Genomic DNA, 15663 nt, shown 5'->3' on the forward strand with positions numbered 1-15663 from the left:
CAAAATTTCAAGGGGAATTTATCCGTTAGGGAGGTTTTTTCTACCGAAAAATAGTCCAAAGGAAGATTGTAAAAATTGTAAAACTTAATTTTTTTAATGAAAAAGCAGTTAAAATGAGTGGTCAGCCGTTTTATTCCAGCTTTAAGATTTCAATGTGAGAACTCCTTCTTTTAACTCCATAGATGTATGACTGGCTGAATGAGCGGTTGTTGATCGCTTCGGAAGAGACCTACAGAGACTTAAGTAACATCCAGGGTAAAGTCATGAAACACAGGACCTTTGAGGCTGAAATCCAAGCTAATAAAGAGCGCCTCGACAACATCTGTGAGGTGAGTGAGACTTAACAAGAGATACCATTTTTCAAGATCAAAATGCATTCAGGAAAATCTCACCTTCTTGTTTTTCCCGTTCGCAGTCTGGAAACAACATCGCGGAAGAAAAACCACAAAACAGACCAGAAATTGAAGACCGTCTTGAAAAACTGAACGTCAAATGGCAAGAACTGTCAGATGCGTCCAAACAGAAGGGAACCAAGTTAGGAGATGCACAGAAACAAGAAGAATTCAACACCGGCGTTCAAAACATTCAACAGTGGTTCACGGAGATCGAACAAACTGTTGTCACCCATGAGAAGGCGACTGATTTGACGACAGCCACAAGGCTCTACCAGAAACACAAGGTGCGTTTAATGGAAAGTTTCACGATCTTTTCAAGTTAACAGTTACCTACAAATCGTCGAAGCCGTCAGACTGTCTGTTTGTTACTGCTGAAAAAGACTAAAAAGGTAGTAATCTGTACTGATGGAACGATAATGGTAAACTGAGAAGACTTGAGAAAAGTACCATTGACAAGACACTTCTCTTCAAGCTCTGAACACTGGAGACTGAGAATAAGGCTAAGCGCTGAATATTTTAACATGCGAGATCGAGGAGTTACTCGAGAAGAATGCCTACTCAACTCCTAGACATCTTATCTTTTATTGAACTTTCTAAATGTTACAAGAATGTTGATTTTTCTTGTCTTTAGATGATGGAGAAAGAAATATTGGCAAGGCGACAGCGTATGCAAGAACTGAACAGCCAAGCTCAAGATCTTGTCGATGCAGGCCACTTTGATCCTAATGCAGTTGAAGAAACTCGCATTGTTATGGAAGAAAGGTTCGTTGGAAATTTTTTTTTTTTTAATGTTTTTTATATGTTAGTGTCGTCTTAAATGTTTTTTTGTTTTTTTTAGTTGAATGGTTTGTTTGTTTGTTTTTGTCCAGTTGGCATGCGAGGAATCTTTTTGCTCAGGAAGAAGTCGCCTTGTACAGAAATCGGACTATTCAGTTATATCGGTAGTTGTAATAACAGTCCTCTTTGTCAACGCTTTAACTCCCCCGAAGTGATTGACTTGTAACATCTCCCCATGACAACCACACATTATCCAACAAGTAGGTAATGAAAATACTAAACCTCATCAGGTACAAGTTATCTCGATCTCAAGCCACTTTCCTGTTACTAATTTACAAGAGAATGTGTAGCAGCTAGTGGGGTGAATAAACAATCAGATTTTGGGAAGTAAACGGTGGTACAAGAAATGTGGACACGGTGAAAGGTATAAATTTATTATAAAGGTGGTCAAAGTAACATTTTTATGCTGAATTGTTCACTATTGCTTTATTTCGCAGGGTTGACGCTATGGCTGCTCCATTATCCGAAAAAGGTGTAGAACTTGAACGTACCCTCGGCTATTTCCAGTTCAACAGAGATGTCGACGATGAGGAGGTAAGGAGATTGGACACTAGTCTTGCATGATATGTTGCTCGAGGAGACACATCGTAAAAAATGATCATTTAATTATCCCAGTGAGATCTCTTGAGCCTTGCAACGTTCGGGATGCTGCGCAAAAAAACGTCCATAAATTTTATTTTGGTCTGGTGTGGTTTTTCGGTAAATTGAACAGTAAGAGTTTGGATAGACGCAGTCATCGATCAGTATTGTCATGTCTGTTTCAGTATAAATATTATTTGGTTGTTTTCAGGCTTGGATTAAAGAAAAGGAGCCTTTGCTTCAATCTACCAACTACGGCAACAACCTGTTTGAAGTGCAGACATTGCAAAAGAAACATAAGGTACGAGTCTGGAATGTATGCGTACAGAAATATTTAAGTTACTTTTGATAGAGAAAGATGTTTCTCAGCAAATCATAGACAAATCAGAAAAAGGTATAAGTTTTTCAAAAAAATTAGTGTCTTCTAGGATTTAAGGTCCGTGGAAATTTCATTGAAGGCTGAAGGAAAACGAAGCAACGCCAGGAGGGACTTGGGAAAATAATAATAGTTATTAAATGCGAATTCCTTTTCTTTTCCGTAAGCTCTTGGCGGTACAAAGCACCTGAACATTGTTTATTTTTACTTTATTTATACACGTAACACCAAGGAACTCCTGATAACGTGCACGTGTGTACCCATCCTCCCACCCTGGGGAGGACATCCACCACACGGTAATCTCGTGCGTGGAAAATTAACGTTTTCTACCCCTAACGAGACGGGACCTACTGTTTTATTTGTCCTTATCCGAGAAGACTAGAATATCTATCCATTTCTTGATATTATAGAAAGGTAGCAAATTCTCCTCAGTGATTTTGAAGACCATGAGTATTGGTCCGGCTGGGGCTTGAACCCTCGACCTCTCGCACAACACAATCCGGCGCTCTAACCAATTGAGCTAAGTAGGAGGCAGTTAATTCTGGTTCATGCAGTAAAGTGATCGGCTGTTTTTCCAACACTTGTAAACTGACTTTCCTGGCTCACCACAGAGTTCTCTGTGCCTTTCAACCCATCCCATTTGTCGCATATCCAATACACAGACATTCACGGGAAGCTACAAGATAATTATAATGTGACACGTCCTGGGCCTAATCTCTCTATGACGAAACGCGGTACACGGTGGAGTTACGATAAAATGCTAGATAATCTCAATCTTTCGTATTTTTGGTACGACATTCCCTGGAAAAATCATTCGACAAGTGACACGCATCGCTTTTTTTTTTCTTCCACCTATTCATCTTTTCAACCCCGTACTACCTCATCGCCAAAAGATTGGTTCTGCCTCAAAACTTACTTTTCCTCTCTGCCGTTCCTGCGTCCAACAAGAATCTGTCAAGCCCATGGGAGAACGATACTACGTATGCCCCCACACGGATGACGAACGGACGCTAACCGGTACGTGGTGCACGCCTGAAATCCAAAAAGCCATCGAGATGGGGTACCAACTCATCAAGATTCATGAGGTGTGGCATTTCGGAAAAAGACGACGTGGACTCTTTGCTCCTTACGTCGACGCCTGGTTACAAATCAAGCAAGAAAGTAGCGGTTACCCCGCCTGGTGCCAGACGGAGGAGGAAAAAGCCCACTACGTCTAACAATATAAACCGCGTGAAGGGATCGACCTGGACCCTACCATGATTGTCAAAAACCCTGGGAGGAAAGCCACAGCTAAACTCATGCTGAATTCCTTCTGGGGGAAGTTTGGCCAAAATTGCAACAAGTCCAAGGTTCATCAAATCACACATCCCGCGTCTCTACTAAACCTTATTGATGACCCCTTGGAGCAGATCCAGGATATCCGTGACCTTTCCCCCGAGCTAGTGGAAGTAGTAGCTAAACGCGACGATCAAGACCCAGAGAAAGGTCGTGCCACCAATGTTTTTATCGCCGCGTTACCACCTGCCAGGCCCGCCTTAAATTGTACTAGTCGCTGGAAATTTGGAAAGATCGAGTCCTGTACTACGATACCGACTCTGTGGTATACAAATGGAAACCGGGTGAATCAGAAATTGCGTTGGGGGATTATTTGGGGGACATGACAAATGAGTTGGACAAAGGAGACCACATCGCAGAGTTTATCTCAGCTGGTGCAAAGAATTATGGCTATGTCACTGCGCAAGGGAAATCATGCGTGAAAGTAAAGGGGTTCTCCTTAAACGTGCGTGGAATGGCCCAGTTAAACTACGGAATCATGAAAAATAACATCCTAGAGGAAATAAGTCACCCCCTAGATGAGTCAAGAAAGACGGAAATTATCAACCCTGTACATTTTGTCCGCGACCCAGTTAAAAAGAAAATAGGAACAGAAACCCAGATTAAAGCATATAGATTAGTGTTCGACAAGCGTGTGATGGACAATGGAACATTTAGATCGTTGCCGTATGGTTATATTAGATTAGATGATGAAGACATAGAACTAGCCAACCTTTTAGCGTTTTAAACATTGGTTTTTTATTTTTTTTTTTTCCAATAAAAAAAAATTAACGAGACCGTGTTTTTATTTTTGTACACTTTAAAAAGCGATGCGTGTCACTTGTCGAATGATTTTTCAAGGGATTGTAGTACCAATAACACGAAAGATTGAGATTATCTAGCGTTCTATTGTAACTCCACCTTGTACCGCGTTTCGTCATAGAGGGATTAGGCCCAGGACGTGTCACACTATTATTATCTTGTAGCTTCCCGTGAAAGTCTGTGTATTGGATATGCGATTTTTCCGTCCACCCAGCCCTTTTGCAGAGTTGTCTGGGTAACTCGAATTATACGTAATCACGGATGCGTGAATCTCTTACATGGGTCGGATCTATGCGTTCACCGGACACTGGGACGGTACCTTTCTCTCGATCGCAATGCACGTCGAATATCGTGCAGTGTGAACAAATAAATCATATGCAAAAAACCAAATGTTGTACTTAATTTCTCCGCCATATTGGATTCTTTTGTTACCTTTGTACCGTTACTTTTTAAACCTGAAATTCTACATACGAACCGACGTGAAATTTAACCCTAACCCTCTACAACCCTAATCCCAAAACCCTAAACTCTAAAAACCCCTCGTACACCTACGCGAAATTTAACCCTAACCCCCTAATACCCCTAAACCCTAAACCCTAGAAACCCTCGTACACCTACGCGAAATTTAACCCTAACCCTTAAAACCCCTCGTACACCTACGCGTTATGAATAACTACTTTGACCTCACTCGAACCCTGACCCCTCGGTTTTACCCAGTCAGGCGCCCTAGGCTACTCTTGTAATAGAGCATCGAAGCTCGGAGTCTGAAGGTTTGGCTTTCATTGCTCGTAGATGAATCAGATGATTTCTTGTCCGCTCTTTCTTGACAAAGAGAACGTCTTTCGTAACGGACTAACTAGGATTTTTTTCTTGTTTTAAAAGACCTTGTGTGCCGAGATTGCTATTCATGAAGCTCACAAAGACGCCATTTGCAAACGAGGACAAGAACTCGTGGACTCCGAACATCCCGAAGCTGAGCAAGTGGCCGTTAGGACCCAGGACCTGCAAGAGAAATACGACAATCTTAAAAAATTGTCAGATGCGTACAAAGGTCAACTGGACTTGTCACTTCAAGCTAAACAGGTTTGTTTAGTTCTGGCTAGCTTTGACGATCCAAAGATTCATAAAAAGTCAAACTCGCGCGCAAAAGATAGGGTTACACAATTTGGAATGTGTTTGTTTGTTTGACATCTCTGACTTAACCCATGCTATCAAAATCATCTTTTACGCCCCCAAAAATTGTTTCTATAGTTTCTGTTGGGGTATGTGTAATGTTGGATCCTCAAAACAATTTTTCTTTACTTGCTGTTATAGTAGTTCTTTATTATGAATCGTAGTAACGGATGTTCCATATTTAAGAAATGTGCCGCGACATGAAGGAGACGTGATGAAAAACTGGTCTTTTATCTTCTTGCAGTACTACTACGATGCAGCAGAAGCTGAATCGTGGATGAGCGAACAAGAATTGAACATGATGGGTGATGAGCGTGGAAAAGATGAAGCGAGCGCCAATGCTATGCTCAAGAAACACGAGACTTTGGAGGCCGCCATCGCTGACTATTCCGAGACCGTCAACGAACTTGGCGACACAGCTAATGCTCTTGTGGAGAGCGAGCATCCCGAGAGGTAATGAAAACATGTTACTTTCTTTCGAATTTATCACTTTTTAGTGCGTTGTGTTTCAAAGTTGCTACAGGTTCTAACGGTGGGAAGAAAAAAAAAGAAAAAAAAACAATAACCTAAGGCTGTCTCTCCTTTGTGTCGATTTATCCCGCAAGAGGGAGAGCTATTCAAGCTCAGTTCCCAAGATTTACAAAACGTTAGAATGCACAACTAAGTGGACTAATATTCCAAGTTGTCAAGAAAGCGGTGAACCCACAAATTTTCGAGCGTGTCATTTTAAAATTTACAAAAGAACGAACAAAAAAAAAAAGGAACGAAAAAGAATAAAGGAGGATAATTCACAATAACTTCATTTTAAATGATCAAAAATGATCACTGTATTTTCATTGGAGTACTTTTAGTTGTATGTTGCGGTTTTGTTTGAGATGTCCCCTTTTAAATTTCCTCTTAAAACGCCTCGGTGTTAACGTTCATCTTAGTGAGCCAGTCAAGAAACGTCAAGCTCAGATCGAAAAATTGTACGAGGGACTGAAGGACTTGGCAGAAGAACGCCGAGGCAAACTGGACGAGACTCTTAAACTGTATCAGTTGCAGGGAGAAATCGATGATCTGGAACACTGGATCGCGCAGAAGGAAGTGGTGGCCGGATCACAGGACATTGGACAGGATCTTGCTCAAGTAGAGGTAAAATTCATTCTTTCCTTCATTCACATGTTATGTTTGTTTCCATTTTTTTTTTAAAGGAAGCTTGCGTTTTGACACCATAGATACAAGATTTTAGGGTTTATTTTAGTTGAAGGCCTATCGAAGTGACCCTGTAGAGGTTCTTAATTGATCGATTTAATAAGTACAATGATACTAAAATTGCCAAGCAGTCAAAAGTCATTTTAGGGGGTTAATAACAGAGAGAAATAGTAGGAGTTGTTATTGGTTTTAAGCACTATACAAGAAACCTCGTGCAATATGAAATCTCATATATTTCGAACAGGGTCTGCTAAATACAATACAAACCACAGTAGCTTTCTTTAGGTAGAACCCTTTGAATTTTATCATCTGTTGGTGCACGTTTCTCTTCACTTGACTTGGTGTCCTTATTCATGGAATCGGCTCCAAGCTCTGCGCTTTATTTTGTAGCTTTTGTTGTAAAACCTCTCGTAGTTAATTCCCTTTGTCGATTCTTTATCTGTCAACAGTTGCTTATCGAGAAATTCCGCGAGTTCGCGCGTGATACTACTAACACTGGCACTGAGCGCGTGGCTGCCACGAATGCTGTATGCGATCAGCTGATTGGAACAGGCCACTCTGACGCTGCCACGATAGCGGAGTGGAAAGACCAGATCAACGAGTCATGGGCTGTTCTCTTGGAACTTATTGAAACAAGAACTAAGGTAGGAGAAAAATTTCTGTTATTGTGGTCATTTGAGAGTTTCTCGATTGAATATTTAATTCATCAGAATCTGAAAAAAAGACACATTTGACCGTTTCTTAGTGTAGGAAACTGCTTGTGACTTTTAAATCGAGATTGACTGAGTTTTTACATTTTCTTGGTTAAGAGGTTTTTCTTATCTTTACTGAAGTAGAACCAATAAAATTCAGGATTATTTTAAACCACACTTGGAAATTTCTCAACTTTTTTTGTTACTATTCTGTGGATGTTTGCTTGTTTTTGTTGTACTCTATTTGATATAACGGTTATTGCGTTGCGTATCTAACAAAGTTGCTTTGGTTGCTAAATTTTCTCAGATGTTAGAAGCTGCCCGCGAACTGCACAAGTTCTTTTACGAGGCCAAAGAAGTATTGGCCATGATTCATGAGAAAGAAAACCTTCTCACAGACGACCTTGGCCGAGACCTGAACAGCTTACATCAACTGCAAGTTGTGCACCAAGGATTCGAAGCAGATTTGGCGCCACTCGGCAATCAGGTATGACTCTCCAGCTCTTTTGCTGAAAGGGCTTGTACCATTTGCACGACAAAGCCGATTTTTCGGGTTTGAAAGCAAAGGGAGATTTTTGTAAGAGAGATTTTGTTAAGGTGGCGATAGGCCTTCCTGCATTCCTTGCGAATGTCAAATTGTACTTTCAAATCCGCTCAGACTTCCTTATTTAGATAATCATATCGCAATTGTGGTTGCAGTAATTTCTCCGCCGTTTTTTTTCCCGGAAACGCGGATAGTCAGCTCATTCCAGCCATTTGATGAACAAGGTCCAATTCTTGTTTTCATAACCAGGTCGTCGCGGTCCAGGAGGAAGCTAGTCGTCTCCAGGGCTCTTATGCCGGCGACAAAGCTAAAGAAATCCAAGCCAAAGAGGATGAAGTTGTAGACGCGTGGAAGCGTCTCAACTGGAGAGTAAAACAACGAACCGAGCGCCTCCATGATGCTGATGACTTGTACCGATTTCTATTGGCTGTTCAAGACCAGATGCTGTGGATGAATGACATGCTGAAACAAATTTTAACCTATGAGAAAGCGAAGTGAGTACACCCATAAAAAGAGTGAAATCACGCTGACATAGTCGTGTTATAAATGGGAGCAGTAATTCACAATATTATCATAAAAATCGCCTCCAGATACAATGAAATGAAACTTTTTTGGGGAAATGGAGCCAAACACCAAAAAAGTAAGATATGGAACAAAGGAAGTGAGAGTGCAAAATTTAGAGAGGGTTGCAAATAACGAACTTAAAAAAAGGTGTGACACAGATATCAATGTAACTTAAAATTTCTGACTACAACTCGGCCCCAAAAATAAAAAATAAAAAAACTAAAGAACACTGAAAGAGCTCTGTTGACCCCCATAGCATTCCCGGAACCAAAGTAGCCATTATATATTTTATCTTGTGTTACTTCAGGGATGTACCTGGAGTCGAGGTGTTGATGGAGCAACATCAAACCAGAAAAGTTGAAATTGATGCGCGCGAAGACAGTTTCCAAGATGTGGTGAAGATGGGAAAAGTCTTGATCGACCGAAACCACTACGCCACTCCTGAGGTAAAAAAGAATGTCTAAGTTTCAGTTTCTATCTCAATCCTTTCAGTTAATATGACTAAGTATAAAAGATAATGCAATAAGTTAGGGAAGATCGTGATTGCCACAGCTCAGGAGAAAGGCAGGCAACAAAAAGTGTCTTCAAGGTTAGGGGAACGCCAGGGAATTTCACTACGAGTCAAGGAAAATTAAGATCTTTGATAGAGGTCTAGGAAAAGTATAATTTCTAGTAAATATGAGGTCATTCATCTTGTCTCGGCCCTCTTCATGATAAAAGATGACGACACTTTCCTTTTTGTGATGTCGATGTCGATGTTAGTCGTGTATATTGTTTGGTACAGCTGACAAATTCGTGGCCAGCATTATTATAATTGAGGTGTCCTTTACACAGCGCGTTACAAAATTGTTACACTTGTATTTGACCTTACGGAAATGTAAGATTTTTATTTCTCCATCTTCCAGATCAACGAGAAGCTAGACATGTTGAACAGACACAAAGATGAATTGTCACTTGAGTGGGACAAGAGATGGGAACATCTGCAATTAGGTAATGGCGCGTCCGCTTCCATCTTTCCTCCTTTTTCCCACTTTCTCCTTTTTTTGTTTTCATGAATTTTGATTAAGCCATTTTCAATTTAGTGTCGAAAGTAATCCGTGATTGCGTTGGATTTGCTTTACTTCATTCTGTGATTGGTCCAGAAAACTCGTGCCACTCTCTCAACCTATCAGATGCCAAACTAAAACCATTCACGACATGTCCGTCCGCGTTTTTCCGCGCTTTAGCCAGTTTGGTTGTGTACACTTGGAGTTCTCATTGGCTCTTAAAGTTTTTTCCTTTCTTCTGATTGGTCGTCGTGATTACTTATGTTTCGGTTTTGGTTTCTCGCTTTTCAATTAAAAAGCGCTCCATGGATTTTAATTTTCTTCGTGTTAAAAAAGTTAAAGAAAACAGACAAACAAGCAGAGCAACGAAGAAGGAATTTCCGCGAAGCCATAACCCTAACAGGTTATTCATTTTTGATTGACAGTCCTCGAAGTCATGCAGTTTGCACGTGATGCTCACATGGCGGAGGGATGGATGATCGCTCAGGAAGCCTATCTGAAAAACGAGAACCTTGGGGTAGGTATTCTCTCTCCGACCGTAAGTTTACGGAAATAACGAGTAAGTTACGAAAGGTCTTTCATATTTCCGAATAAATTTTGTAACTCTTGATCTTTCTCCATGTTCGTTTTTTAGAGCGATCTCAACGAAGTCGAACAGCTGCTGGAGAAACACAGCAACTTCGAGAAACTCGTCAATACTCAAGAAGAAAGATTCCAGGCGCTTGAGCGCCTAACGACGGTAAGATTTTAGACCTTTATATGTTTACAGCATATGTTTACTTACCGTGTCAGAGACGTCCAATTTGTTTTGTATGACTAGGGGCTTGATGAACTTCTCCCATACACGGCAGCCTGCTGGCCCAACAGACGGGGGCAACCGTTTTTTTTTTTTTTTTTTTTTTTTTTTTTTTTTAATTGAAATCCCCGCATCAATTCCTTGTTCCCCAGCTTCTTGAGATCCAGATGTATAATCTTGTAATTTTCAGGCTTGGGTGATGGAGCAATTTTGGTGGGGCGAAAAAATTTGATGAAACAATAGATTCATTTGCATGAGTCGGGGCTGAAATTGTAATTAAGTAGTCGCCAGTGTGACTGTAAAAGTAACTGTTGGCGGGCAGAATTTTTAGTGCCTTTCGCCAGCTGGTGACTTTACTAGAATCATATTAATGTTCTTTATGTAACTAGTGCACGAGAAACAAGACCTCCGTAATTTTTGCGTAGCGCGTTTATACATTTAATCTTGGCTTGTGTATCAGAAAAGTGTCTTGAAAAATGACCAAACGGTCGTTTGGCGTCCTCATTGATCCCTCTTGCTTGACGCTTAAGTAAAATAGTTTCTTTCGAATCTTGACTAATTGGAGTTGAGATTGGTAATGGTCACCTCGGCGCCTTGCTGGCGATTTGCATGTCATTTCGCTCACGCGCTCACGAAACAAGGGATGTATAGTTATCTTGTGCCAGACAACACTCATATTATGCCTCTTTTTCTGAGCCTATACTCAAATGAACGCTTCTGCCTGGTCTTAAGGATCAATGCACAGTGGTCGGGCTGAAATTCTCATTTCTTTAACCGAGAACAACTTTCCTTCCGGTCGAGTTCCCTGGAACGTAACAACTTAACTAAATGTGTGCTATGTTCTTATATCAGTACGAGCTTCGTGAAGGAAAGCGCCGCAAAATGGAACAAGAACGCCGTGAACGAGAAGAAAGAGAAAGAAAAGAGAGAGAGGAACGAGAAAGGCAGGAACAACTGGAACGAATCCGAAGACAGGAGGAAGAAGAGCTCCGACGGCGAGAGGAGGAAGAAGCTCGTAGAAGAAGCGAGCAAAGGGAAGCTGAACAAAGAGCAAAGGATGAAGCTGTTGTTGTCGCTGAAGCTGAAGGGGTAAGTTAGCAGAGGCAATCTTCGTCCACGCTGTTTCCTGCAAAGGGGGTTGCTCTATTGATTATAGATTATCACGAAAAGAGATTGTAAATGAGAAAGGTAACACGGTCGACGAGTTGAGTGAACGAGGTGCGGACCGCGTTTTCTCTACAACCCCCTAGTTTAAGCTTGGGTTGACCTCCTTTAATTTCCCCCCTCCTATTTTCTGTTTCCTGTTTCCTGTTTCCTGTTTCTCCCAAAACGGGAGTGTGTTTGCCGTCTATCTTCGCCGTCACATCATCCTTAGTGATTGAACGCTATTCCTTACGGTTCGATCAGCGAAGAGCATTACAAAATCGCTGCATGCCTTAGAGCTCAGGCCGGGTAGTTGGGGTTTACGTCTGTTACTTTGTTTACTCACTTAATTGCCTCAACCACCATTGTTAGATGAAAGATATATATCAGAAAAAAAAATTTTTTTTTTTTTCAACTTGACCTTTTATTGATCTTTCAAGGTCGAAGGCGCACCAGATGAAAGAGACACAGATGAAAGCGTTACAGAAGGTAAAATGGAAGGTTATCTGTATCGTAAACCAACAATGGATGCACCCAACAGAAGGGCACCAATCAGGTAAGTATACCCAAATATTTTCCGATAACTACCGATAATTGTGTGAAATTGATTGACGCGTTATCTTGTACTGTTTAACTGCACGAGGAGTAGCATCCATTTTCGCACTGTTATGCTCAGAAAATAAAAAAAAAGAAAACAGCAATTTTTTAAAACCTTTTTTCTGCAAAATTTATAAGAAATTTAGTTCTTTTCCTTTTAAAACTAATTTAAAGGGAAATGCAGGAATCCTGGTATTTAATTTTTTCGGTTTATATCCACTCCCCCAGGCAATGGAAGCAGTTCTATGTTGTCCTACATGATATGTCTCTTCATTTCTACAAAGATCAGAAAACGGCACGAGTGGTGAGTACTTACATTGGGTTGATTACGTTTAAGGAAAAAAAATAAGACGTGTGGACGTGTTGAGCTTTCCTCAAATTATTAACGCATAAATATTAACCTGTTCACGCAATAACACTTCACGTTTACTTTACTTTTCAGGAACACGAGGCGGCTCATTCGCTGCCGTCAGCGGAGGGTTTCGTGGAAAAAGCCACTGATTACACTAAGAGAAAGAACGTGTTCAGATTCAGGTACATTTTCTTAATATGAATACAACGGCGTTCTATTAGTCGCTCTCAGACCAAAGAGTTCTTACTTATTAGAACCCTAGAATATATATATTTTTTAATAGTATAACATCTTACAGTCACTGTTCGACGACAAATGTGAACCTATTTTACTATTGACTTCTCATTAACACGCCTCTTTGTTTCATTTTACAGAACCAGCGCTGGTCAAGAGTTCCTTTTCCAAGCTAAAGATGAGGTAAGGAACTTAAGAAATGTCTTTGGCTCTGTCGATAATCAGTGAAGATGAAGTATCGAAACGATTTTAGCTTAAGTTAAAAGCGGTGTCGTATTTTATTTGATAAACGCATCAATGAGTTCAAAATGATAACCTGTAGAGTAGTTTCCTTTATTTTTTTTTCGTTTGATTTTTGTCAGAGCGCATCTGAAAGAGTGACATTTTCCATCGTTTTACAGTTGCTGTCCGCGTCTCGAAAATGTCTGCTTATCCCTTGCAAGTCAGAGCGCATTTGAAAGAGTGACATTTTCCATCGTTTTACAGCTGCCGTCCGCGTCTCGAAAATGTCTGCTTATCCCTTGCAAGTCAGAGCGCATCTGAAAGAGTGACATTTTCCATCGTTTTACAGTTGCCGTCCGCGTCTCGAAAATGTCTGCCTATCCCTTGCAACCCGAACATCAGTATGCGTATTCTCCACACAGTTCCGTCTACATTTTATATGGTTCTAACAAGGAGAATTTGTTAAACAATCGAGAGCTAGTTAAAGTGGCTTTCGTTTCCTATATTCGCATGACATTCGCGTTTCATTCATGGGTGAAACTGTGGGTAGAAATTAGACGCCAGTCACCCTTGTGTAGTATAGTATAGCTCTTTTTGTGCAATCTCTAACGCAGATATACATTCTCTCTCCTTACCCTACCCCTCTTAGGAGGACATGAAACTGTGGATTAAACACATTCAGGAGAGTATCCACGAAGAGGCTGCCGGGAAAGACGCATCACCCGGCAAGAAAACTGACAAGGGTAAAGGAGGAAGCGGTATTTTTGGCAAACGAAGGAGCAAAAACTTGGAGAAAGAGGAAAAGAAATAGAAGAGGATGAAACAGAAAATTTACGAATATCTGTGAAACAGTTAATCGCTTTGTTTAGAGATTTCATTTTGTAATGGAGCATTTTCAAACGAATTATTCATTGGCTCCCTGGTAAGGAATGTTGTTTAAACCGCATAGACTTGTTTGTAAAGTTTACTGTGTGTAAGTGTTTTCTTGCTCAGCAAAAACGAATTCAAGAGTGAACTGAGACGGTTTTGGTTTTCAAAAGAATTTTGCGCCTCTTAGAACAATGAAGAAATAAGATTTATGTGCGAATTTCGGTGGGCAGCGTTAGATGTAAAGATGGGCATTCAGACCTTTGCGTGACAAGGGAGGTGATTAAAATCACTCGAGTGAACACAAGAATTGTGAAATCACTAGAATGGAAAGGTTTTATTTTGTTGTAAGTTTGGAAACCAACATTCATTAGTTCAACATACATATCTGTAGGTGCTTTATTTTGGAAAAATTCCTTTGAAAGACAGAGGGAAATTTTAAGACGTATATAGTTTTTCTTTCATGTTGTTCTTTATTTTTTCTGAATTATGATTAACTTTCATTTTGTTAAGTCATCGAACAAGAGTTTAAGGAGTGGGTTTAGTTGAGAAACTTCGACCTTTTTTGCTTAATTTCTTTCACTGTTATTTTCTTGCGAGAAACTTTGCGCTAAAACGTGGAATGTAGACGATAAAGCTAAATTGGTTCACAGCAAGGAATTATCAACGAAATTATAATCGCGATAACATGACAGGTAATTAGATAATATAGTGTGAACATTTCTTAACATTTTCTTCTCTTAATTCACCTTGAATTATGTAGTACAATAATGCGAACAGCGCTCAGCTGGTCAATAAAGTTAAATAATGCTAAATGATGTCTCTTGCTGTTAGTAAAAAAGCACACTGAACTTGGGTAGTATCTGATCAGCTAGTGAAAGGTAGCCACTTTGTGGGGACGAGCTAAGAAACGAATAGGTGCTTTGCACGTTACATCATAGCCGCCATGTTGGTAGACGTAAACAATGGATGCTCATTAGCTTCTTTTGTTCGTCCACCAGCATTTGTTCCTTTCACCATTGTTACCTGTGTCTCTAGAGATTGGTTGCAAACCACCTATTGGGGAAGAAATCTGCCTGATTTTCCACTGCCTTCTCATTCGTCTCTTCTAACCTTATTCGATGGTTAAACACATTATTCGAGAGTCCATTTGCTCATTCCACGTACTTTTCTGAGTCCCGTATAATTTTATTTACTCGTATTTTGGCTTCTGGTTATCAAAATACTTCCTTCGGCCTGGAAAGAGCATTGAACAAGGAGTGGGAAAAAAGACGAAAACAGAACAAATGAAACCATTAAATGTGCTTATAAATTAGTTGCTTGAATAGACAAGCCTAAAAAACTAGAACAAAAATTAAAGTTTGGATGGCGCACTGAGGCCATCAGGCTTCTCCCTTTTCTTTTCGTACTAGTGCCTTTAGCTAGGATACTAAAACTCGAGAAGGAAGGAGCGGAACTGTACTGTTTCAATTCACCCCTTTCTGACCCTACGGAGGCAGGGGTAACATTTCATTATTAGCTAAATAAATATAAACGGGTAAATATATGGTAGTCAGTCTTCAAGGCAGCGTGGGGGGAATATAGAGAGAGGAGGATCGATTAACCCCGCTACCCCTAGGAACGACTGAGATCAAATTTCTCACCACATGACCACTGTCGAATCAAACATTAAGGTTAGGAGAATAGAGAAAATGATCGCAAACTAAAGAAGCTCGCAGTTGTCAGATACTAATGGAAATGTTAAAAGAGAAGCATGGAAAATATACATTTTGATTCGAAGATGTGAAGTGTTCAACGGAGAAGAGAGATAACAGTCACGTCATCTCATGTTGGAGTGTGGGGAGCGACTCTTCTTAATCTTATAAAAGAAAATAAGATCAAATAAAATCTACTGGAAAGGAAATTGTGAGTCAGAA

The 15663-nt window shown here is 40.3% G+C and overlaps 1 protein-coding gene across 2 annotated transcripts in view; it reads left to right on the top strand.

The window, feature by feature from the left end:
- The window catches only part of LOC111334201 (spectrin beta chain, non-erythrocytic 1), a 38358-nt gene extending 23796 nt beyond the window's left edge, over positions 1-14562 (top strand). For both annotated transcript variants that reach the window (XM_022939895.2, XM_022939896.2), the window contains exons 34-54: positions 183-329; positions 416-679; positions 1027-1157; positions 1670-1766; positions 2023-2112; positions 5206-5406; positions 5741-5949; positions 6426-6630; positions 7140-7334; positions 7690-7869; positions 8176-8420; positions 8798-8936; positions 9396-9480; positions 9962-10053; positions 10171-10275; positions 11185-11421; positions 11916-12031; positions 12301-12376; positions 12515-12606; positions 12799-12841; positions 13530-14562. In XM_022939895.2, coding sequence (XP_022795630.2) covers positions 183-329; positions 416-679; positions 1027-1157; positions 1670-1766; positions 2023-2112; positions 5206-5406; positions 5741-5949; positions 6426-6630; positions 7140-7334; positions 7690-7869; positions 8176-8420; positions 8798-8936; positions 9396-9480; positions 9962-10053; positions 10171-10275; positions 11185-11421; positions 11916-12031; positions 12301-12376; positions 12515-12606; positions 12799-12841; positions 13530-13691 — 3111 coding nt within the window. In that variant the 3' untranslated portion in view covers positions 13692-14562. The remainder of the gene's footprint in view (positions 1-182; positions 330-415; positions 680-1026; positions 1158-1669; positions 1767-2022; positions 2113-5205; positions 5407-5740; positions 5950-6425; positions 6631-7139; positions 7335-7689; positions 7870-8175; positions 8421-8797; positions 8937-9395; positions 9481-9961; positions 10054-10170; positions 10276-11184; positions 11422-11915; positions 12032-12300; positions 12377-12514; positions 12607-12798; positions 12842-13529) is intronic.
- Positions 14563-15663: the final 1101 nt, after the last annotated feature.

This window comes from Stylophora pistillata, chromosome 14, assembly GCF_964205215.1.
Source record: "Stylophora pistillata chromosome 14, jaStyPist1.2, whole genome shotgun sequence".
Lineage (NCBI taxonomy): Eukaryota > Metazoa > Cnidaria > Anthozoa > Scleractinia > Pocilloporidae > Stylophora > Stylophora pistillata.